This window comes from Callithrix jacchus, chromosome 15 (genome assembly GCF_049354715.1).
Source record: "Callithrix jacchus isolate 240 chromosome 15, calJac240_pri, whole genome shotgun sequence".
Lineage (NCBI taxonomy): Eukaryota > Metazoa > Chordata > Mammalia > Primates > Cebidae > Callithrix > Callithrix jacchus.
The window spans coordinates 37,457,918-37,483,387 of NC_133516.1; the positions used below are offsets into that span (position 1 = coordinate 37,457,918).

Here is a 25,470-nt window from a genome sequence, read left to right on the forward strand (position 1 = left end):
GAGACCATCCTGGTCAACATGGTGAAACCCCGTCTCTACTAAAAATTCAAAAAAAAAAAAAAAAATTAGCTGGGCATGGTGGCGTGTGCCTGTAGTCTCAGCTACTCAGGAGACTGAGGCAGGAGAATTGCTTGAACCCAGGAGGTGGAGGTTGCAGTGAGCCGAGATCGCACCATTGCACTCCAGTGTGGGTAACAAGAGCGAAACTCTGTCTCAAAAAAAAAAAAAAGTAGGGGTGGGGGTCAGCCAGTAGAAGGAGTATGGGATTTGGAGTCCCATAGCAGTGGACTCAACTCTCACTTGTGTGTTTGACCTTGGAGAAAACATCACTCTGGGCTCAGTTTTCTCTTCTTTCCAAGAGAAAAATCTGCTTGACTGTGAAAAGTAAGGTTTGCATGAGTTGATGTCCTCCTGTAGCTGACAGTCTCCTTATTCTTCTTACACTGTTACTGTTATTATTAGTGGCAATCATGTTTTATTAAAAACCTCTTTGTGTGATAGTTTTCATCTGGTATTCCTCCAAGGTGGCCACTCCCCTATTTTTGGAGCTTGGTTTTCCAAGTTCTAAGTTAAAACAGTGTTTGCTCCTACTTCAGAGCTCTCACCTCTGTTCCTTCCACACCAGAAGTGGGAGGAAGCAGGGTAGATGCCTGAGAAGTGAGTCTTCTGACCTCCTTTCTACTGGTGCTGGCTATCATAAGGAGCATTATAAGGAGGACCTCATTCTAGAAAGAGAGGTCAGAAAAAGAACCAGATGTTTACAGCAAATAATGAAAAGTTATTTTGAAAATTTGCCTCTAAATAAAGTGTAAAGTATGAAACTGTTTATTTTTTAAATAAATTTAGGTTATAATTGCAACTGTCCTCTAATTTTCCAAAGAAACAAATGTAGTGGGGCTTAGGGGCCAGGAGTTTAGTGCTTCTGATAAGATGATAAAAGAGCACAATATCGAATCCTTCACTTTACATTTGATTTTTCTCAGAATGACCACAAAAAGGGTCAAATATAGTAAAGAATTTGATCCGTTTTCCCAGGTGTTTTTCCTAGTCCCTTGCTGTTGAAGTTATTCTCTTTGGAAGTACTTCTCATGTCTTATCTGTAGCAAGTATTTTTTCATGTTTCTGCCTCTGACAGATTCTAATGTGCCAGTGGCTTCCCATGTGATTGGAGCTGTTCAACATTATTTTCATGGACTTCATGATATCTTGCCTCTTTCTCAAGATTTCCAATTGACTTTATACCTTGTACCCGTATTGCATTGCTCAATATTTACAACGTTAGGCAAACAGAGAGATATTGACCAAAGATGTAGGTCTAATAGCAAGAGTACTAATTAGTTAGAGATACTGGCGTAGGAACTAATTTTATACTTAGGAGTAAGCATTATGATGATTTGGCACCATATGTAACTGTGGGGATTTGAATATTGACAATATCTGAATAGCGAAGCCACTTCTGTACTCAACACACATTTACTGATTCAACAGAGGTTAACCTCCCCTTGCTTCAGAGTCTGTATTGGCGGAATGAGCATCATGATGTTACTAGAAAGGGGTCCCAATCTAGACCCCAAGAGAGGGTTCTTGGACCTCACACAAGAAAGAATTCAGGGCATGTCCATAAAGTGAAAATAAGTTTATTAAAAATGTAAAGGAATGAAAGGATGGCTATTCCATAGGCAGAGCAGCCCTAAGGGCGCTGGCTGCCCATTTTTATCATTATTTCTTGATGATACGCTAAACAATGGGTGGATTATTTATGCCTCTCCTTTTTAGACCATATAGGGTATCTTCCTGACATTGCCATGACATTTGTAAACTGTAATGGTGCTGGTGGGAGTGTAGCAGTGAGAATGAGTAGATGTCACACTTGTTGCCATCTTATTTTTGGTGGGTTTTAGCTGGCTTTTTTTACTGCAACCTGTTTATCAGCAAAGTCTTTATGACCAGTATCTTGTGCTGACCTCCTATCTCGTCCTGTGACTTAGAATGCCTTAACTGTCTGGAAATGCAGCCCAGCAGGTCTCAGTCTTGTTTTGCCTAGCCCCTATTCAAGATGGAACTGCTCTGGTTCAAACACCTCTGACATTTCCCCCTTACCTTTTATAAGAAAACCCTTAATCCTAAGGGTTGCAGGGGAGGTTAAGATCCATATTCTGTAATTTCTTCATGCTGAATAGGGGTGATGCTATTCCCACCTAACTATTGGGTCTCTTGCATTCAGGGTAGAGAGGAGTTCAGTCAGAAAGCATTGATATGGCAAGGGCCATTCATAACTCTTGAGTTCTAAAAAAAGGTGATATCTAGACGATCAATAAGTGCTCAGTTTAAAAAAACATTCAGTAAGCTTGTCCAGCATTTCTACACAAAGAATGCAATAGCAATGTATTCCAAAACAGCAAAACAAAACAAGTAAAATTATCCCAAGTAAACTAAATGAGAAGGCTTTCCATGAACTGGGCAACCATTGGAACCAAGCTGATATGGAGTTGCTAGCTGATTCCAACACATACCCAGAATTATGATATTGATCAAGATTTTTACATTACCCATCCCTCTTGTTTCTTCGGAGTATCAGTCAGAGATCACTGGTTGGGTCACAGGAATAAAGAAGGTTAGTCTAAATTGCAGGAAGAAAAAACTTAAAGTCAACTGATGAGACTAGAATTTAATATCAGGTATACCATAGTTCTTGAAACATAAGTTTTCTCTCTATGGTTTCTCATTTTTACTAGAGACAAATCATGGTAAGACTGATTTGCTTTATTATACTTGGCCTGATTATTTGTATAAAGTGAATCAAGAATAATTATTTTTCACATAGGCTTTTTAAATTGCCTTTGATGAATTTTTGTTGCACAGAAGAAATCTCAGATAAGGCTTTGTTTAAAGCCAAGGCTAGCTATGGGTTTGTACCCCAAATACCTATGAGTTGAGTAAATTCCTCTCCTCATGAGGTCCCAAGATAACTTGGGGCTTCTGGACCTTTCAGAAAGTGACATTCTTTATTTACCACAGGCCAGGAACCCTGTACAGGGACTGTATAGACAGGTATGAGGCTAGTTTTTCAAGGGGCTTTTCTTGGCTCTCTAAGTCACATTTGAGTCCTTAAAGGAAAACATACCATTCCAATCAAAGCCTTGGTAAAATAACCAGTTTCTCCAATTGTGTCCTGTTACAGAAGAAAACAGATTCTTACTGCACTGAAGTAAGAATCTGCTTTCTTTTATAACAGGACAAAGAACTATATTGCCATAAGTTAAGATACTCTCAAATAGTTTCCAAATTCTGGAGAAATCAGGTAGAGAGAAACAAATATGCTCTAAATCTTTTTTCACAGAAGTATACTGTACTTGATTGTTAAAAGCTGTAAATAGTGCAAAAGAAAAGTTTTCTCGGCCCTGGAAAACAGAATCAGCAATGTTCTTAAGCAAAAAAGTTAAAAAAAAATTACAGTTTTTTATGAGTTCAGTTCATGGAGTTGACTGCTGTTCTGTCATTAACTTTTCATCTCTCTAGGAGAGTCCTGAAAGTTTTTTTCTCTATTCTAATGTCACAATCTCCAGTGTTATCAGAAACCTGCATTCCATAGCACCTGTCAGAATTCTATAGTACATTATAAACCACCTTTTGAAGTAGATTAAAACAAGACAATTATCTGTGGATGATAAAAAATCTTAGGATAGCCACTATTAAAGCCACAATTGACAAGGAAGTTTGGTTACTTCTGTGGCACACAAATTTGATGTAACAATTATAACTATTAATAATATACACTAAGCTGTGTTAGAATTATAGGAGCTTCTCACAATTTTGGAACACATACCAATAACACATTTATACAAATACAAACCAAAGAAAGCCAAACACTATTTCACATTTGATAATGCCTCCTGTTATGATTTCCATACCAAATAAGCCAAGTTTTACCTTTGCATTAGTGTACCATTAATGTTCGATCCAATTCTTAATAAAACCTTATCGACAACTGTATTCAGTCTTAATCAGTTTTACCATAAAGTAAGATTTTCATAAACCTTGTAAAACCCTTTATATTTTTATAATGAAAGAGCAGATCAGTGTTCTAAGAAAACGTATTGTGCTTTTATTTCAGTGTTCAATTTACAGGAAAACTGAATAATACCTCTTTTACTTTAGTCAGTGTATACACACAGAATTTCTTTTACAATTAATTTTTTACAAACCATCCAAACTTTTGGCTTTATCCTAATTTAAAATAGTCCCTTAACCCTTTAATCTAGGCAGAAAAACACATTCTCATGACTTCTTTTTACCAAAAGTATTTTTTACTTTTCTTATACACCCTGCATGTAGAACTGTTTCCTTAGTAGTCTCAAATACATGTTACAGTGTTAACTCTTAGCAACTTTTACTTTTAGTAAAAACCTTGGTAAGTAAGGGATTTTAATTACATACTAGGTGCCAAGCCTGGGACCCCATAAGGTGTCTGACTTTTTCCAGCATAGCTAGAGGGCGTGACTCTCCATATGTCCCCAGGCCTTATCTAGTAATGCTCCAAAATAGGTAAGCTGAACAATTTTCAAAAGTCAAAGAAGCAGTTCATGACCTTAAAACATTTAGCAAACCTAATATCTGACCTGCATAATTTAGACCAAATGTTTACATTTTGAAGATATTTTTATTTCATCAATAATCTTTAAAACTGTCTTTATTTCCCAAAGATTGCTAAAGTCACCTGAACTAAATGGCATTATACTTTTTATTTTTCTGAGAATATTTGATTTAAGCACCTATAATTTTTAAGCCAATTATATCAGAATTCTTTCATATTACCCATACAACACATATAAATACACAAATAGGCAGAAGATAAAGGACTCCTTTCCTAAACCAGGGATTGAACCCTGAACCTATGCTGCTATTGTGAAAAGAGAAAGCACAGCCACATGGTTACAAGGTCAGATTTCCAAGGCCATACAAGACAACAGGGAAATGTCATTCCGTTTTTGTTTTTGTTTTTTTCTGGTTTGTGCAGCAAAGTTTTTAGATGAGCCATCTTGGACAGCAGGCTTATGGGAGTCCTAGGCTGGCATTTTATCCTGGACCACCCCTCTTTTATGACAGAACAATACAGAAAGACACACAAAGCACACCAGATTCACTACAGTTTAAGACTAGCCTCATGAATCCTTTTTCCTATTAATCAAAACTTTACAGAGGATTTTTACCTAACAGAGGTAAATCCTATACAGAGGAGTTTTACCTAAACAGCGACTTTTACCATTCATTCAACCTGTTTGTACAGAGAGAGAGAACGAGAGAGAGGGAAAGAGAGCGAGAGGGAGAGAGAAGAGCAGGTGGAGAGAGAGAAAAAAAGAGACTAGAAGTTTGACTGGTAAGAAATTCTTAAGCTTTTACTGGCATGCCAGGTTTCTGGGTTCCCTTTCCCGGGGTAGCCCTAGTGACCTGGCTGGCTGCACCACAGCCCTAGGAGCCAAGCCACAACACAAAGGAAAATTACCTTTTTCCGTTCTGCCCAGAGCAAAATACATGTGACAAAACACAGACATTAGCCCCTCTGCTTAGTGCCCAGTATCAAACTGGCAAGACTCACACTTGCCATCCGTTGGGCCTCATCATTGTTAATCCAACCTCCCACCAGGAGTTTCAACTTGTTGCCTCTGGTCAATATGGTGGCCTTGAGTTACAGAAAAAATAAGAAAGGGAAAGGAGAGAGAAGAAAGCATTGCCTGAGGCAGGGTGGGGAAGGTGAAGAGCTTAGCCAGGCCAGAGAAAGACCCACCTATTGCAGTCAAACTGAAAGTTTAGGCTGGCACTTGTTGGTAGTGAAGGGATCTTTTCCAGCAGTCTCATCAGCTCTCAAGTTTCTCTTTTTTGAGGGAGGAAAAAACTCCCTATGTCCCATTGTTCTATACATGTCTCATCCTGTCATCCATAGCCCTCAGCAAAAAGTGCAAGACAGATTAATCCAAAGAGAATAGTTGTTAACATTCCATAGTGCCAAACCCATTCTTAGCCAAGAGGGACTTTACTGAGAGTCTCCTCTAACCCCCTGAATCCTAGGAAGGACTCTAACCTTCCTAAGTTGAGCCTTGAACCTAAGTTCAAGCAAGTGTCCTTGCCTTTCATCAATAGGAGCCTTTAACCCACTCCGTCTTAGGAGGGATTCTAACTCCCCTAAGTTGGGCCTCTAACCCAAGCCCATTCTTTACCCCGGTTGATGCACCCCACTTACCCAAAGTCAGCCAATTGGGTCCGGGGTCTCTTCGTATCATCCCTTTGGGATGCACCAGAAAGATGTTACTGAAAAGGGTCCTGATGCAGACCCCAAGAGAGGGTTCTTGGATCTCATGTAAGAAAGAATTCAAAGCAAGTCCATAAAGCAACATGAAAACAAGTTTTTTAGGAAAGTAAAGGGATCAAGAATGGTTACACTGTAGGCAGAGCATCTCTGAGGGCTGCTGGTTGCCCATTTTTAAGGTTTTTTGAAATTGTAGGCTATTATTCATGCCTCCCCTTTTTAGACCATATAGGGTAACTTCTTGACATTGCCATGACATTTGTACACTGTCATGGCGCTGCTGGGAGTATAGCAGTGAAGACAACCAGAGGTCACGCTCATCACCATCTTGGTTTTGATAGGTTTTAGCCAGCTGCTTTACTGCAACCTGTTGTATCAGTAAGGTCTTTATGACCTGTATGTTATATTGACCTCCTATCCCATCTTGTGACTTAGAATGCCTTAACTTCCTGGGAATGCAGCCCAGTAGGTCTCAGCCTCATTTCTCCAGCCCCTAAAGATGGAATTGCTCTGGTTCAAATACCTCTGACAGTGACATTCAGATCAGCAAGGATTTGTCTATTATGACCCAATGTAAACTAAGTTAAAACTCATTGTAGTACTAGTATAATCTAATGCATTACTGTCCAAAAGAACTTTCCACAGTGAGGGAAATGTCCAAAAGTGTAGCCAGTAACCAGAGGTAGCTGTGGAACCCTTGAATTGTGACTTGCATAACTAAGGAACTGAATTTTTAGTTGCTTTTAATTAAGTTGAAATTAAATTTAAATTTGCATAAGGCTGGTGGCCACCATATTGGAAACACAGCTCTGCGAGATTGTTTCCGTAATGCTGTCTCCTGGCAATGGAGAAAGTTCATCAAGACTCCCACCAAAACCAAGGTAGTTTCCTTGAGGATGAGGAGAGCTGCTTCAAATAACAAGGCTGTGAACTGGTTACCCAAGTAATTCTTCTGATTCCTTTGTGTAATTGTGAGAAGCTCTACTGTTCAGCAGAGCAGCCAGCTCTTTCATGAAAGCTGCTAGCAGGGCTTCTCATTTTCTGTGGATTCTGCAGGCACTGTCTAGTAATAAAGGATGGACCTTTCTGACCAGCTCACTGCTGCCCTTTTGTGCCTAACCAAAACCAATCCTGTGGATAGGCAAATGTCCCAGAAAACACCAGCCCCGTGGTGGCCTGCAGCTAGGCGGAATTTAGCTCAGAGTAAAGATATGTTACAAATTAAATGTTGCAGTCGGTATGTAAAGCTGCAATAAATAGAAACTGAGTTACATCAAGGACGGAATTAAACCTTAAGTTTAAACTCCACAGCACTATAATTAAAACTTAGCCTGTAGCAAATCATTCACTTGAGATTAAAGTAGTGTGGGGGAAGCAGAGGTTTGGGCTTACCTTGCTTTCTACAATTTATAAGTATGAGCTACCAAAAGCTAACAGCCTGCCCCCAAATCCAGCTCCCAATTAAAAACACAGTTTGAAAATCTTTAGGAGGCCTGAGGGGCCCCTTTAACAGAAGTCTGCCCCTTCCCCCATGCCTCAGTCTATGAACAAATTAAAAAATATTACCTGGTCCCCTGATGGTCCTCTGAGCTGACACGGTGTTTTCATTAATACATCATTAGAGTAATGACATTGTGCTGGCGTTTTGCTTTCAAAACAGCCTGCACTTCAATCGCCAATACAGGCTCAGGGGCTTCTGTGCACTTTGTTCCTGGGAAGCATTACTCAGGTCATACAGAAAAAAAAAAGACAAACTGTAACTCATCATTGTTTAGTGCATATGTTTTTTATCCCAATCTGGATCAAGACGTGATCAGTGTTTTTTGTTTGTTAGTTTTGCAGAGTAAATACCTGGGTTATCTTAACCATGGCCTTCATGCCTAGAGCCAGCAGGTTTTTGTAGTTCCCTGAAAACAGTTGCCTTCAAAAAATGCAGGTTTCTCTTGGGTTGGAAGTACGACATTCTGTATGATGCCATACATGTGTGTGTGATGGCCCGAAGTTGAAGCTGTTGTTGTTGTTTTTAATTTTCTAGACTGTGAACTGTTACCTCATAGACAATAATGGATTTATTTTGGTGTCTGAAGACTACACACAGGTGAGTGAAAATTTTCTACCGACTCAAAGTAAGCAGCTCAGAATGTGCTTGGGTTAGGGGGAACAAATTATGGTGTTAAAACTTTGAGACAATGCTCTGTATTTAGGAGGTAATAGCAGGAGATTATAAAACCTTATTTCCATCCCTCTAAGAATGCCACAGTCTGCTTCTCAGCAGGCCCCAAAGAGTTTTTACCTCCCAGTGGGGGGTACAGGGGGGTGACAGTGCCCAGGGTCTGTTCTCTCACTCATAAAATGTTCAGTTTATAGAACTCTTAGCCTTAGAGTTGTCTGTGCCACATAAAGAACTTTTCCCTCAAGGGTGGAGTGCCTTAAATAGTTGGTGCAACTTTAAGGGGGTTATTTTTCCTTCTGATATTTCACCTTCATATGCATGCACACACATACGTGTCTGTTTCTTCATGATTATTGTTTATGTTTTTAAAAATCAGTTATCTGAGTTCAGGGATTAACAGCTTGGGCTCTCAACACCAAGGGACAAGGGTCCAGAGATGGAAGAGGAATATTCTCATTTGACTGCACCATGTGCAGCATAGGGGCAGGAGGGAGAGAGATGAAAAGAAACTAAGCTATGAGCTTCAGCACAGAAATCTCCACTCTGCCTGGAAATCAAAATAACAGTTAAAGTCAATGGTATTGTAATTGAGAAACAGGTTTTTCCATTCAAATTTTCTGCATTAAAACTTTTCCTGCAATTAGAAATTACATTAACGTATAAAAAAGGTAAAATACAAACAAGTTTAACCGTGCATATAATAAAGTAACACTACCAGAGAAGGAAGGTGGTTTCTGATGTTAGCTGTCTTTCTTAACTAGTTTTGGGATTATCAGCAAGTTCCTTAACTTGTCTGAACCTCTAGATAGGCTCTGTACAGTGAGGATGGTTGACTATATAAGGTTTCTTCTAACTCAAATATTCGAGTATACTAATACATTACAATGAAGTCCCTTGTAAATCATTTAAAAGTCTTTAGTAGCCAGCAGTATGATAGGTTCATTGCTTAATTAGTTAATCATCCTCAAGTTGGCTTTTTAGGGTCTGAAATGAATGGTTTGGTGATTTAGAAACAGGGGCTCCAGGAAAGTTGAAGAATTGTGCTTTCATTTCCTCTCTTATGAGAATGTTGTAGAATTTTCAATGCACCTTGGTTACACTGTTGAGACTCAAAATGCCCATTCCCAGTCTCCTGATCCTGAACATCACTAGACGGGGGACAGTCGATGGACATTAGGTGAGATGAATGGGCCTATGAAACAAGGCCAGTCCCTGAGACAGCAGGAAAGTCCTTTGGCCTATAGTTATATGCCCCTTTGGCTGTGAGGAGGAACATAGGCATTCAAGAATCTATGGAGCAAGAACCCAGATAAGTTGTCTGGAAGGAGGAGCTCTATTCTTCTGCTCTACTCATGTAGGGCTGAGATAGGAATGATCCCAGGGCTCAGGAAGGATACAGTAGATGTCTTCCAGGGGTGAGTCCTGGACCAGCCAACAAGTGATGGAAGCAGTGCATGACTCTGTTTCAGCCATGAGCCGCCATGGTCACGACAGATTCCCTGCTCTATCTCTCCATGGAATAAGCCTGCAGTAGACCAGTGAGCCTGCCAGCCTGCTTAGCCTGGGCTTGTTTGATGTTGTCTGACTTCTTGTGCCCCAATTAGGATAATTCTTCTCCATCTAACAACCAGTTTCATTGAAACTGGCATATTTATACATGAAATACAAATGTCCTTCTTGCTCCTAGCAGTAGTACACGCCCAGAGAGTTTACAAAAGTTTCCAAGTTTCCCTGTAGTGAAAAAGGAAGCGCTCAATATTCAGGCAGAGAAATGCTGTTTCCTTCTTCCTCCTTTTCATCTCCCTGTACATTTTGCCAAAGTTGTTATATATATCTTGCTGCCTGAAAACTCCCAGGAGTGTGGTTGAAGTCACTCAGTTAGTTGCAATGGAATTGGGGTTTAGTTAATACAAAGCCTAAGGAATTTATGTAATTTGGATTCTTATTGCAGTGCCCTCCACCCACCCACCTACTCACAAGCTATAAATCTTCAGAACACCCAGAGCAGAGATGGGGCTTCTCTGCTGGGCAACACTGGCTCATCCCAGCGTGTTGGCAGAAGAAGGCTGTTGCTGCAGGCTCTGTTACATGCCCTGCATACGCCCTTCCCCATGGGACACCTTGCATTATAGTGGCTCCAGAAGTTAAGAGGGCATGCATGAGGATGTTCATCCTTCATTCCGCCATTCAAAGTTCACAAATCTTGGCAAGCACCAAGAAGTAGACTTAAAAAAACATCAGCCTGGTGGTGGGGAATCACTGCAAAGCTTCAGATGACCTTCAGTCAGCCTCGGATGTGGGGGAAGGCCCTTAGCAGTCTGATTGGCCACGCGGTCTCCTCAAGGGCCTGAATAGTCTTACTCTTGGTCAGTGTGTCAACTGCCTCTGACAAAATGAAAGTGATCCTCAGAAAGTGATTCTGAGAAAGGACGGATTCTCAACTGCAGGAAATTTATAGGGCTGATGAAGTGGACTGCTGTATTTCCCTAAACAGGTCATCCAGGAATTATAAACAATTATTTTTATTAGTGCTTAGGAAGCCCTCTCATAGCCTGTTTCTGCCTATATGAGTAGTGTTTTAATCACAAGGGATTATGTGCAGATTACTACCTACTCCATCTAAGGGTAGTGGGGCATGTGTGTGTGTGCACATGTGTGTGCGTGCATGTTTTAATTTCAGCATTCAGCATGGGTTACCCAACCCCCTCCCATGACTGTGGAAGCGTTCACATCTGCTCACTAGTTTGCTGTGAAATCCCATAGCTTCTCATGACTGTTAAAACCTTTCTACTTTCCTGAAAACCTGCCTTTTGCTCCTCTCAGTTCCAAGACACAGACTGTGTCCCTTTACATTTCTTCTCTCCTGTTTGGGCACATTATTTATCTACACCTCCTCATATGTCTTCTTCCCCATAGACTGGAGACTTTTTTGGTGAGATCGAGGGAGCTGTGATGAACAAATTGCTAACAATGGGCTCCTTTAAAAGGTAAGGGTTTTATGGTCCACTGCATTCCCCTCAAAAGTTTTCCTAAATAAAATAAAACAAACCAAGGTCAAATAAAGCAAGCCCAGACTTGACCCCGTAGCTGGTTTTTACTTGTGTTCATGCTCCAAAAGATCTTGCTGAAATTTGATGCCTCTTGCCTGAGTGTTAGAGGCTTAGAAACTCAGCTCACAATGAGTTTCCTGTTCACCCAGCGGAGAGTTTATTGGAGGCCAATATTGAAGTAGGAGGCTGTGCTGTGATGTGATTGTGTCAGTCTGAAGCAAGTCACTGTGAAGAATTAGCAAAGGCTTTCACCTGGCCACAAGGGTAGAGTGTATTTTGTCTCCTGCTGATGAACCTGGGAAACTTCGTAGAACTCTGGTACTTAAGAATGAAAGGTGGTATTTAGAGACTTCTTGATGTCATTTTAGAAAATCAAGTGAAAATTCTCAAAACCCGTTCTTGATGGAGGTAAGTTTAAGTCTGCTTCTGGAAGAAAACTTAGATGGTGCCAAATTCCATAAGTGGCAGATACTGACTACTCATCCAGGGGTGAGAACTCTCGCTGACCCTGAATAAAGCTTGTGTAGAACAGCTTCCTCATGACCCCATGTCCCTCATGGGCAGACCAGCCATGCTCTTGGGAATACCTAAACTTCTGGGTAAAGCCATCACTCAATAAGATCAGGGTATTAGAATGTCTCCCTTTCCCTGGCCTCCCAGGAAGAATGTTAGCCTTTGAAGTGGTGCTTTAATGGGCATATTTGATGCTGTTAAACATATAATGGCAGGGAATCCAAGGATGGCCCTCCAGCTTCCCTGAGAGATCCATTGCACATTGGCGACCAGTAGGTAGGCAGGCAGGCCCCTGGTTTATTACTCGCCTGCAGCTGAATGGCTAGGAAGTGTTAGCTCAGGAAATCAGACTTTTAAGCCAGTCAACAAGACCAACTGAGCACTTTGTTGAAAGCAGGGAATTCAAAAATGATGACCCAGTTTTTGAAATTCCATAGCTTCTTTGTGCCAGAAGGGAGGGAAAAAAAAAAAGAAATGATATAAAAAACTGGCCTAGTGCCAGCACTTCTTCCATCTCTGGCACGCTTGCTGGTTCTCAGGCCTGCCTGTAGCAGATCGTCCCCTCCTGCTCCCTTCCCTTTAAAAAAAAAAATTCAAGTACAGTTTTCTTCTTCACCAGGAGTCATTGTCCACATGCTTGAAAACTGCTTGAATCTGAGCTGGAGTGGCTGTGGAGTTTTCCACGACTTCTTCAAGCTTCCTGCAGCAGCTCCTGGCCTGCCATCCAGGGCACCACTGACTTTTCCTATCTTTATGTGGATGTGTGCATTTGTATCCTGTTAACTTGTTTTCAGCTGGGCTGGGGGTGGAGACAAAAGATGAAGAATAATCGCACACATGTTTCTCATTTGAAAGCACATTTTTCAACTTCTTTAACAAAGCTAACTTTTTTCCTCTCCCTCTTGGATATTCCTTTCAAACTGTTTGGTGGGAGAAAGAGAACGGCTGTAATGGAATTTTGAACCTCTGGTCTTCTCCTTCATGTGGGTGAAAGTACATTTGGCGTGAATCTGAAACGTACTTTTACTATAAGAGTAGCCAATATATTTGAGAAAAAGGAAGGGCTAGAAACTCAGTTATCACAGCAACTGCTGTCATCCAGGAGCTAGTTGACAAACCTCCTGGGCCTCTTTGAAGGTCCTCCTCATTGGGGCCGGTAGAACACTGAGAGTTTGAGTTTTGAAGTCAGACAGACTAGGGTCAGATCTAGGCTCTGACATTGCCAGTTGCTTGACTTAGTCATATTACTCTCCAAACACTGGTTTCTCTACATGGAAAATGACAATGACAATAATTACTTCCAAGGGTTGCTGTAAGAGCTAGTGAGATTATAATAAGCATGAAGTTCTTAGCATAGAACCTGGCATATATGAAGAGCTTGATTAGTTGTGAGCTGCAGCTGTGATTTTTGTTGTTGTAGGTCTTTGCCCCGTCTTGGATTTGCTTTCCACTTGGCACCAGGTATTGCTTCATCTACATTTACATCTCTCCTGGCAGGCTTCCCATGACACCTGATGATGAGTCTGTAGTGTTGGAAGACCATAGTCCTTGAAATCACACATTTGGGTCCTTGCCCTTCCCAGAATGCAGCACTTGCTCAGAGCATAAGGTTGACAGTCCTGTCATTCAGAGAAGATCTTTATTTCAGAAGCATTGAACAGATGTAGTTGGCTGTAACTGACAGCACTGTGGGTCAGAAGTCATGCTCTATATTGAATTGAGCCCACCCCCAAACATGGGTTACATGAGGCTGCATTGCTTTGGTTAGCCCAGGTGACACTTGGGATCAGTTCACTGTGCTGACCCCTCATCTCAGCATCCTGGACAGCACTGGGGTGGCCCTCAGTTTCTTTATCTGTTTTGCTTTCACCCAATCCTAAAGAAACAAATTTCAGGCTGGGCACAGTGGCTCACACCTGTAATCCCAGCACCTTGGGAGGCTGAGGTAGGTAGATCACTTGAGGTCAGGAGTTCAAGACCAGCCTGGCCAACAAGGTGAAACCCTGTCTCTACTAAAAATACAAAACTTATGTGGGTATGGTGGTATGTGACTATAATCCTAGCTACTTGGGAGGGTGAGGCAGGAGAATTGCTTGAACCTGGGAGGTGGAGTTTGCAATAAGTGGAGAACATGCCACTGCCCTCCAGCCTGGGCAACAGAGTGAGACTCATTCTCAAAAGAAAGAAAGAAGTTGCATGCACACAAGCTCCACAAACTGTTTTCTCCAGAAAGACAGAGCTCCAACTACCTCCACTACCTCCCTTCATAACCTCCCCTTTCCTTCTTTCCCTTGGTCTGTCTTTGCTGCCTCTCTCCAGGGAAGCAAGGCGATGCTTGCCTGGGTGACAGTAAATCTTTCCCCTGATTATTCTGACTACTTACCTCGTGACTTGTTGACTGTTCTACCTGACAATGCCGTCAGAGGGAAAGAACATCCACTTTGGATTTGCAGTGCCAGGTGGAAGGAAAATACTGATTTATGTGAACAAGTTAACAACTTGAAATAACTTTGAGAAAGTCTCACAGTAGCATGTGAAACAATTAGGAGGCAAAATTGACCACTTTTGGGCACTTCTGTTGACTCTTTGACCTGACTCTATCTAGCCAGCTTACATATGACCTAGTATCCAGGAGCCAACTCAAAGACCAATAGCTCCAGCAGCATGACAGTAATAATCATGGCCGCCTTCCCTGAGCACCCACCAGACTCCAGGCTTGGGTTGTCCTTACCTCTTTGCGAGCCTTTCAGCAATTCTGAGACAGGCATAAATAGGACGAGTCACATAATTTGTAGAGTGCAAAATGAATATGTGGGGCCCTATGTTCAAAAAGCGTCAAGAGGGTTTTTTTTGTTGTTGTTTTTGAGATGGGGTCTCACTCTGTCACCCAGGCTGGAGTGCAGAGGCACAGTCTTGGCTCACTGAAACCACCGCCTTCCAGGTTCAAACAATTTTCCTGCCTCAGCCTCCTGAATAGCTGGAACTATAGGCATGAACCACCATGTCTGGTTAATTTTTGTATTTTTAGTAGAGACAGAGTTTCACCATATTGGCCAGGCTGGCCTCGAACTCCTGACCTCATGATCCACCCACCTTGGCCTCCCAAAGTGCTGGAGTACAGGCATGAGCCACTGCCCCTTGCCAAGTGTCAAGAATTTTAAGATGCTGGCAGTGGAATATTAAAACCAAGCGCTGGCCCTTCTAAGTGCAGGGCCATGCAGTTACATAGGTTTCATGGCCCTTGAAGCCAGCCCTGGGTATAAATACACCCATTTTATAGTTGGAAATAATGAGGCTTGGAAAGGTTGACAACTTGCCCCAAGTCTGAGTAAAAACGCTGGATTCAAATGTTCCATAGTCTGAAAACAGAGAATTGTCTAGCTTCTGCCTGTTACCTGGCTCTGTGGACAATAGCATTGTGCAGGGAGCTTCTTTTGTTGAGTTTCAGAGGTGAAGGCTAGCTGAGGAAGACATAAGCTCAGCTGTGTCTTATCCAGGCAAGCAGAACTTTCAGGGTAAGAGGCCAAATGAGTGATAAGAATGCTCAGGTTTCTTATAGCTGACGGTGAAAAATCGTTAGCCTAAGCCCTGATCCCAGGTGTCAGTTGTTTTCTCATCCAACACCATATGCCTGGTCTACTTTTTGTGTTTCAAACACTTCTTCATTCTTATCACTGAAACTGAATGGCCTCTCTGAGTAGTGATTCATTTCTGGTTTTTCACTTTAGCCAGTTTCCTTTTTCACTCACATTTGTCTAGTAAAAGTCTTGCTTTCGTATTTCTCAAAACCCACATACTATGATTCTCTTTGCCACCCAGGCTGGAGTGCAGTGGCACAATCTCGGGTCACTGCAATCTCTGTCTCTGGGTTCAAGCGATTTTCCTGTCTCAGCCTCCTGAGTCACTGGGACTACAGGCACACACCATGTCACCCGCCTAATATTTGCATTTTTAGTAGGGGCGAGGTTTCATCACATTGGCTAGGCTGGTCTCAAACTCCTGACCTCAGGTGATCCCTCCACTTTGGCTCCCAAAGTGCTGGGATTACAGGTGTGAGCCACCATGCCCTGCCTCTTGCAACTATTAAGAGAAAATTTAGCCTCAAAATTCTTTCATTAGAATTTGTTTATCCCTGGTAATACAAATTCAATATTGCCATGTATCTAAGGAAAAGGGGAAAAATACAGCCTGCCATAGGAGTCTTCTTTTTTCAAGGTTCCTTATAGGGCCTTTGTGATACTCTGGACTTGAAATAAGAAGACGTCAGGTTGAGCACAAGATTCTTCACTGTGTGGCCTTGGACAGTGTCTTCAGTCTTTCTGAGCCTCAGTTTCTTCATCACCAAAATAGGGACCTCAGTGGATTTTCGGAGAGTTAACTAAAATATATTAAAATGCTTTTTAAATTGCAAACGGGAGATAAGATTACCTTCTGAGTTGAGTTTCATATGTCTGAGCTCTTCTTATTTTCTCATTTTCTCCTGTTTTGTCTTATTTTATCACTAATAATCCCCAAAGGATAGTTACTGCATAGCACTTACCTTTATAGCACAGTGTTGGGGTGGATTCATGGACTTGAACTCTCTTGTGTGTTAGGGTCCCCTGGGGATCTTTAAAAATACTCCTAAGTTTAAGTTTCAGCCCAAGAAACTTACATAAAGTTGGTTTGGAGTTGGGGCCCAGGCACTTGTGTTCTCGAAAAGCTTCTCTGTGATTCTCATGTGCAGCCAGCATCAAGATACCAGGTTAAAAGCAGGGTACCAATCTAGCTGCTATGCTCTTAGGATTCATCTGATTGCAGCAAAATAGGACTAAAATAATTATTCATGTACCTACAAGTGACACATAAATGGAATAATATGTGAGTAACTGAGGTGTCCCCCACTTGAAGATACACACGTGCCTACAGCCTGCACCTTGAGCATGGGCGCCCAGTCTACTATCCAGATGTATACCATTGTGGCCCTGGGAAGGTCCCTGTAGATCACAATCAGCTGGCACAAATGGATGGTATCACAAAGCAGAGGGTCCTCTCTGATCCAGGACTTCCACCTCCCTCTGTTTCCTCTGTTCTTCCTCCTCTTTTTAGACTTCTAAGCAATGTCTGCATCCATCTCTTCTTAGAGGGAAGGGCCCCCAGCCCATCTTTTTGAGGTCTACTGCTTGGATTATATTTTTGTTTCTGCATCCTTCCCTTAGGGTGGGGGGGGGCTACCTTCAGTACCTCGATGGTACTGATATTAGTCAGTTCTCACACTGCTATAAAGAAATACCTGAACAACAGGAAAAAGAAAGAAAAAAGAAATAGACTGGGTAATTTGCAAAGAAATGAGATTTAATTGACTCAAGGTTCCACAGACTGTACAGGAAGCATGACTGGGGAGGCCTCAGGAAACTTACAATCCCGGTGGATGGTGAAGGGGAAGCAGGCATGTCTTCACATGGCTGAAGCTGGAGGAAGAGGGAGGAGGGGATGTGCTACACACTTTTAAACAATGAGATCTCTTGTGAGCACTCACTCATTATCACAAGAGCAGCACTAAGTGGGGATATCTGCCCCCATGATCCAATCACTTCCCACTAGGCCCCACCTCCAGCACTGGGGATTACAGTTCAACAGGAGATTTGGGTGGGGATACAGATCCAAACCATATCAGCACTTTACTCTCTTAGAGGCCCCGGGGGTGCTTGAACTACTATGCTATGGCAAAACACTAAGCATATAGACAGCAAGAATAACTCTCTGAGTTAAACTCAGGTAGGGCACCTTGCTCCAGCAAAATACTAGTCAGACATGAAAAACAGAGGCTCTTCCACCCTTTTCCAATTCCTCTCCTTCATTCCCCCTGTAAGTAATGTAATACATGTCACCTGAGTTCCGTGGAGCTGGGCTCCAACCTGGACAGAAGTGCCTTTTGTTAGATAAGTGGCACAAATAGGACTTTTAGGACACTTGAACCAGGAAGACTGAAGGGAAAGTTGAAATGAGTTCAATACGGAGCCCAAGGAAAAAGCAATAGCGTTCAAAAAACAGGTAAAGAAATCTTTACTGAAGGATGAAAATGTGGCTGTTATCAAATATACAGAACTGAGGGTTTGCCCTGGGTTTTTTTGCTTTTCCTTGTGGTTTCTGGAAAGGCCAAAGGCTCTTCGCTTGTTCCTTGTCTATGTGATTCTGCTCGAGACCAGAAAAGCCCATGGAGCACACCTGGCCCTTGGCTTGCTGGGAATGGACTGCTTTCGAATAATTTGTTTTTGTTTTTGCTTTTGAGCCACCAATAGTACTTATCTTTCATGGCCGTTGTGTTATCTGTCTCTCTCTCTCTCTCTCTCTCTTTTTTTTTTTTTGGTTGCAACTGCTGGGGCACGCGCGTGCACGTGCCTGTGTGTGTGTATTTATGTTGTTTTGCTTGTTTTTTCTTGTCTGTTTTTCTGCTGTGCTTGGTGTAACACACTTGAGCTTATACCCCTCCAAGTCCATTCATATTTTCCCCTTGGGATCTGGCAAATGTCCTTGTCGCTGCACCCCACAAATACTCATCAACATGGTTGGCTTGTGTGGAATTCCCTGTGGTGGCAGCTTCTGACCTTTAAATCACCTTTCTAAAAGGTGACACATCTAAGTAGAATCCAAGACCCGGACAGTTTCTACTCCTGTCTCTATACGGTGGGACTGGGAGCTTTCCCTGTCTTTGGTAATCACATTCCATTTCAGCGGGTGCCCTGGCCTTGGAGTGTAGAGAGTGTTAAAGGAGAATTCTGTTATGCTTGGATGGCTGCTTACCTCTAATGCCGACTGCTTCGCTGATGTCTGATACTCGGCAACTCGCGTAATGACTGTAATGGCTTCTTGGCTTCCTGCTGACCTGACCGTGTCCACAGAAGTATGCTTTGTCAGAGGTGGCATTGAAGGGAACAAGTAGACAGATTGGCTTGGACAAGTGTGTTTCTGGGCCAAACTTTCTGGAATGGAATACAGGGACATGGAGTTTCCAACGGACCACTCCTTAAAATTTGAAAGCTGCTGCTTGAGTATCCCCAATAACAGCAATAACAGCAACTGCCCTCATCTTCATTATCATGCAGTCTGTCTCATTTATTGAATGCTAATGGTAGGCAAGGCATTATTCCATGAGGTTAACATGCATTACCTTATTTACACCCCATCACAATTCCGTGAAGAAACTACTATTTTGTTTGCATTCGACAAATAAGAGACTAGAAGTGAAGGCTCCCAGCAACTTGTCAAGCTCTCCCACAGGCATGACTGAGAAGATGGAATTTGAACTCAGGTCAGATTTCAGAGCATATTCTCCTAATCACCATTCATGTTTTCTCCATAGTTGGAGCAGACTGGCAAACTTTCTACAAAGATCTTTCTTTTTACATTCATCTTTGTTCTGCCTTAAGAGATAGTGAAATAAAGTTGTTCTTTCATTCTTGTTTTTTTAAGATAGAGTTTTGCTCTTGTCACCCAGGCTAGAGTGCAATGGTGTGATCTTGGCTCACTTCAACCTCTGCCTCCCGGATCCAAATGATTCTCCTGCCTCTGTCTCCTGAGTAGCTGGGATTACAGGTGCCCACCACCACACCCAGCTGATTTTTGTATTTTTAGTAGAACAGGGTTTTGCCATGTTGCTTAGGCTGGTCTTGAACTCCTGACCTCAGGTGATCTGCCTGCCTCAGCCTCCCAAAGTGCTGTGATTACATGTGTGAGCCACTGCACCTGGCCAAAAAAAGTCTTTGAGTCAAACTTGGAGTCCAGTGTATTAGTTAGGACTTGGTCTAGCTACAAATAACAGAAAAATCCAAATTAACAGGGACTTAATGAACATAGGAGGTTTTTTTCCTCTCTTACGGTAAGGAAGTCTGAAAATACTAATTTGGGACCGTCATGTTACAGACCCAGGACCACAACTTTTTCTTCTACCTTTCTTCAAGATGGCTTTTAAGCTCAAGGTTACCTCATGGTTCAATGTAGCTGCTGAGCCCCAGCCATCACATCTGCAATTCAGGATTGCAAAAGAGGAGTTCAGGGAGGTCCAAAAGCTCCAAAAGGCCAAGTTTCCAATTACTTCATTAATATTTCTTTAAAGAAATGCTTTAAATAAGCTCTTTAATGTATTAAGCAGTCTCCCATACTCTATTTCTGCTTACGCACTTGGCCTCACCTCACTACAAAGGAACCTGGGAAATGTGCATGTTAAAAAGTCAGAGTTCTGCTCACCAAAAGAGGAGAAGAGATATTGGAAAACTATTGATAGTCTCTACTATATCCAGGATGCCCCAGTTTGCTTCAAACCATACGAGCCATCTGGCTTCCTCTGATAACCACTTTGGAAATCCTTGAGCAATGGGTCTGTGTTCATAGCTCTTAGTGTCTCCCTCACCCCCACATGCCCAATGCAGTCCTGAACACACATGGTCTAACCACCTTTCCGTGTGCCTGCCTGACCCCAGACAATGAAAGTAGGAACACTCAAGAACACCTGTTGGGTTTTAATCATGACAGCAATAATACCAACACTCAGAGGCACTGACATTTATTAAGCCTCAGTGACATGCCCCACACTGTGCCAAGTGTAGTACAGGCATCACTGTGGTGCAGTTGCTGGCTTCATGAGTGTGTCAGAGCCCAAGGATGCTCCCCAGAATCGGCTCTCTTGCTTCAAATGGGTTTTGCATGAACTCATTCCCAAAGCAGAATTCATTTTTTCCTTCTAGGGAGGCAAAAGAAATTTAATATTTTCTATATGGAATTAATTGTGATTCCATTTTCACCTTTAGTTTAACAAGCGAAGCTAATTTTCGTGGAAGGGGCTATGTGAATAGACAAACCAGCTGGCCGCTAGGTGCATTTAGTGGGCACCCATGAATTTAATCCCTTGTCCCAGGAGCAAAGCAAATGCGGTTGGTAGAGCAACTTCTGCTCTGAGTGGGGACAGGGACTGTCTTGATGCTGGAAGGTTGTTGGTCTCCCCAGGCCACCTTTGTTCAGAGGACTCTTTTTTTCTCGGCTCTGGTGCACTCACACTTGTTGATCAAATCAGTGCTGCTCTTCAAGACAGTGGGAAACTCTGTTCATCCTTGAGGTTTCAGGTGGCACCTCCTATTTAGTGAGTCAAGAAAGTACCCCTGAATATGTCCAGATTGGTACTAGGTCCTGGGAGGATGTGTCTGGGTTTTAAAGTTCAGTTCCTGCCTCTAAGTTACAAACAGTTGAGAGGGGAAGAAACAAATACCAGAAAAGCTAGTGAGGTATATCACATTCTCAAATCGTGGCTTTCAAACCTGTTTGCCTATTATAATTCCTAGGGGAGCTTAAAAAAATAACTTATACCAGATCCCCATCCCAGATTAATGAAATATTGCGGATGGGAGCTGAGATGTCGAGGTATCATCATATATAAACATTTACTTTGGCCTAGCTCAGTGACTGATGCCTATAATCCCAGCGCTTTAGGAGGCCAAGGTGGGAGGATTGCTTGAGCTCAGGAGTTCAAGACCAGCTTGGGCAACATAGTATGAGACCTCATATCTACAAAATAAAAAAATTAGCTAGGTATGGTGGCATGTACCTGTTGTCCTAGGTATCCAGGAGGCTGAGGCAGGAGGATCGCTTGAACTGAGGAGTTAGAGGCTGCAGTGCGCTATGATCATGCCACTGCGCTGAAACGTTGGTGACAGAATAACACCCCATCTCAAAACAAAAGAAAAAATTTGAAGTTCCCCAGGTGATTCTAAAGGGCAGCCAAGGTTGAGAATCACTGTTTTTAACAGTGATTTGTTTTAAACAAATGCCGTTGTGTATGCCTTAGAAATTGAGAATGAGTTTACATCCCATTTTCCAGATTCTTCTGATAAAGTCTTATCCCCATGGGATCCCTGTGGAGCAAGATATCCCTTGGGAATTCATGTTCGGGAAGCAGTGTGCAGTGTTCAACTATGAGACCTGGACTGATAATCCAGCCCCTTCACTTACTTGTGTGCTAATAATAATCTTGGACCTGTGACTTCATCTGTCTGAGACTTAGTTTCCCCTCCCATAAAATATAACCATCAGAGATGATGTCAACACTGCTGACAGAAAGTAATCAATCCTTTTTTTTTTTTTTTTTTTTTGAGATGGAGTCTCGCTCTATCACCCACACCCAGGCTGGACTACAGGTGCATGCCACCATGCTCAGCTAATTTGTATGTTTAATAGTGATGGAATTTTGCCCTGCTGGCCAGGCTGATGAGATTAATATCTCAGTAGCTACAACTTTGTTTCTCTTTATATTATCAGCACCTGTTGAAGAAAGGGGTTGATTTGGTGCTCTCTGCTTAATCTACCAAATGAGTGATGCTTTCTCACTGCTCCCCATTCAGTGTTTGGCAGTGAACCCTGAGAGGTCCTGGTAGCCTGCGTGGGGTGTATTCTTGGCTAATGATGGGTGCTCATTAGCTAAACTTGTCTGACTAATCTCCAGTTGGAGCACTCAACGGCAGTGGGACCAGGGGTTCCTAAATTCACTGACTCTGCTGTGTTAGAGACACTGCACTGATCTTAACAACAGTGCCATTTCTGTAAGAAGTTGCTGTGGGATGAGATGGTGACTGACACAAGCAGAAGAGAAGGCAGAGCACATTTTGGGTGTTCTGTTAGCAATCCTATCAACAAGTTAAGCCTTCTACTTTCCTGGCTTTCTGAGATGTGAGAATAGGGGCTTCCCATGGCTACAGACTCTTTGTTAAGCATTTCTATGTTGCTGCCCCATGTCTTTTCAATTGCAAGTTGAAAGCTGCCCCCAGAGGACACATTTTACAGTACAACAAATAATACATATTTTTACATGCTACCTTAGTGAGTCATTTTGCTTCTCAGACTTTTCTATTAGGAATTGCTTAATTATGTCCCATGATGGGTCTCTATGTCAAATGCCTCCCTATTCCTGTTTTTAGGGCTGTGTTTGCAAAATTAAGCTGTTTCAAGATTGTGTTAGGCCAGTCGTTTAGCCAAAGTGAGCTAATTCAGTGAATCATTACAGGAAAATTACCTGGTGCCATGGTACATAGTAGGTGTTTAATAAATGTTGAGCCCCACAGTTGCTAACCAGCCTAAATTGGCTTAAAATGCAGCCTGCTAATTCTTAGAGCAAATATTTTTCTTGGTCAGGATTTTTGTCTATTTGGAAAAGAACAGTATCAGCAAAATGGCTTTAAACATGTCCTAATGTCATGAGTTTGTTGTCCAAGGCTCTACCCAGCATGGGTGCAGGGCTACCAGGGTTTGTTTATGTTGTTTTGAGCTGCTGCTTCAGAGGCCCTATCTGCCTTGTGTCAAAGTTTAAAGTTTCAAAGTTCCACCCATCTGTGTGGGCACACAGTGATACTAATGATAAGTCGGTTGGAGTGGCCTGGCGGTGATGTCATGGGGATTAAGGCATGTTATCTGTAATAACAATACACTCCCACTGCTGCGTACTGCAGCACACAGCACCAGTCTTGGGCTGGGCATGATTCTCAGAGCTGATTTTAGAGTCAAATGAGGGCAGGCAATTATCATGTTCTTTAACTATAATCAGCCGAACAGGATACAGGTAGCCACAATATGTGTTTATTTAAAACAGTAACAAAGTCACTTCAAAAAGGGTAATAATCTGGAAGTCTCTTTCTGCAAAATCGAGTTAAAGCTGTCCAAGTGTGGAGAAGACAGGGAAGGCTCATTCTGTAGCCTCCTCAATGGCAATGGTATCAGGAAAGCCTCCTTCTGAAATAAAGGAGCGGGGACAAGGGGCGGGAGAGCATTAGGACAAATACCTAACACACACCGGGCTTTAGACCTAGATGATGAGATGATAGGTATATCAAACCAGCATGGCACGTGTATTCTTATGTAACAAACCTGCACGTTCTGCACATGTATCTTAGAACTTAAAGTAATAGTTAAAAAATAAATAAAAGACAGGAACCTTGGCCTGGGGGCTGCCCCACAGCGATTTAGTTTAGCCCCCACATGTAAACTAGAGCCTTTGAAAAGGATCCAAGGAGAATTCTGAGTTTCCTGCCATCTGTCTGTCAGAGTAGTCATTATGATAAGAGTCAGTCACAAGAACAGCCAACTGGTCCACGCTGGCTTGGTGACTCCTCGTCAGCCCTTGAGCTTGGGTTGGAAGTTGATTCTGGACATTGGTTATGAGACCTTATCTTTGACAGCATTTCCTGTGATGTGCCAGTCAGACCCTAGGCTGGGGAACAGGTCTGAAGTCTAAGCATTTCTTAGCATCTGTCAGAGCCTGCTACTGAGCAGAAGGCAAAAGGAGGTGGATTCAGCTTGGCCCCCTACTAAATCTGGCTCTTTCACCAATGATCTGTGTGAACTTGGGCATATTTATTTAGGCCGGCTAAGACTTGGTTTTCCCCTCTGTAAAGTGGAGATGATTGTAATCTATCTTGCAGGGATGTGTTTAGAGGAGTACCTGGCTTATGGTTGCTAAACGGAGTTCAGTAGACATCAGCTGTTGTTATCATTGCCCTCCGCTGAGAAGCCCAGGGACAGAAGTTCCTACATCATCTCTTGGTAACACCAGCGCAGCTTCTGAGGGTGTCCTTGTATTGCAGTAGAAAGCATGGATTTTACTCTGCATTGTCTGGGCCAATGAGTTAAGAAAACCAGGAGGCTTGTTCATCTTTCAGCCCGCTGGGAATGCTTGTGTCATTTCCCACTGTATTAAACACCAGTCCATTAGCAGTAGTGGCAATGGAAAGATCTTAATAGTTATAATAGCACCTATTGCCCTGCCTCTTGTTGAATACTTCCTGTGTACCAGGCACTGGGCCGAATGCAATACATAGATAGGTGTCTTTAACCCGATGACCACCCTATAAGGTAGCCATTATTCTCACCATTTCACAGATAGGAAACGGAGGCACCAACAGGGTTAAAAAGACATTGCTATAAGTGGATGAGTTAGGATTTGAGCTCAGGTATCACTGACTTCAGAGATGGCATTTTCACTATGTCACACTGCCTTCCCTTGAGCCTTTGGGAACAGTGCAGCTTTAAGAGCCCAAAGTCTAACAAAGAATAAAATCAGTCTTCTGTTGTAAGGTTCTTGACAAGGCTAGCACACTTAGAGCATATTTTAGTGTACTTCTACACAGCTGGTTATTTAGAATCAGAATGTCTCTGTAGTTGTTTAATAAGTCAGGAAACAAAGCCTTTGAAGAGAATCAACAACCTGTTCAAGAATGCCCTGAATATACAGCAGGACCAACTTTGAAACCTCGGCCATCCTGCCTCCATGGCTATGAGACTCTGAGCACATGCATGTTCCTGTGAACATGCCTCTCGCCTGTCTCTGGCACATGTTTTAGCTGTAGACACAGTGTTGGGCAGTGGGAAAAGGATAAGTCAATACCAATTCTTGCCAGATGCTAGAAAGCCCT

At 42.4% G+C, this 25,470-nt stretch overlaps 1 protein-coding gene across 28 annotated transcripts in view; it reads left to right on the plus strand.

Annotated features, from left to right (window-relative positions):
* CACNA2D3 (calcium voltage-gated channel auxiliary subunit alpha2delta 3) overlaps window positions 1-25,470 on the plus strand; it is a 923,853-nt gene that overhangs the window by 831,456 nt on the left and 66,927 nt on the right. For all 28 annotated transcript variants that reach the window (XR_008476741.2, XM_078351196.1, XM_078351197.1 and 25 more), the window contains 2 exons: window positions 8,340-8,402; window positions 11,394-11,464. Coding sequence is in view for 27 of the 28 variants with exons in the window: in XM_078351196.1 (XP_078207322.1) it covers window positions 8,340-8,402; window positions 11,394-11,464 (134 nt within the window). In the remaining variant the exon portion in view is untranslated. The remainder of the gene's footprint in view (window positions 1-8,339; window positions 8,403-11,393; window positions 11,465-25,470) is intronic.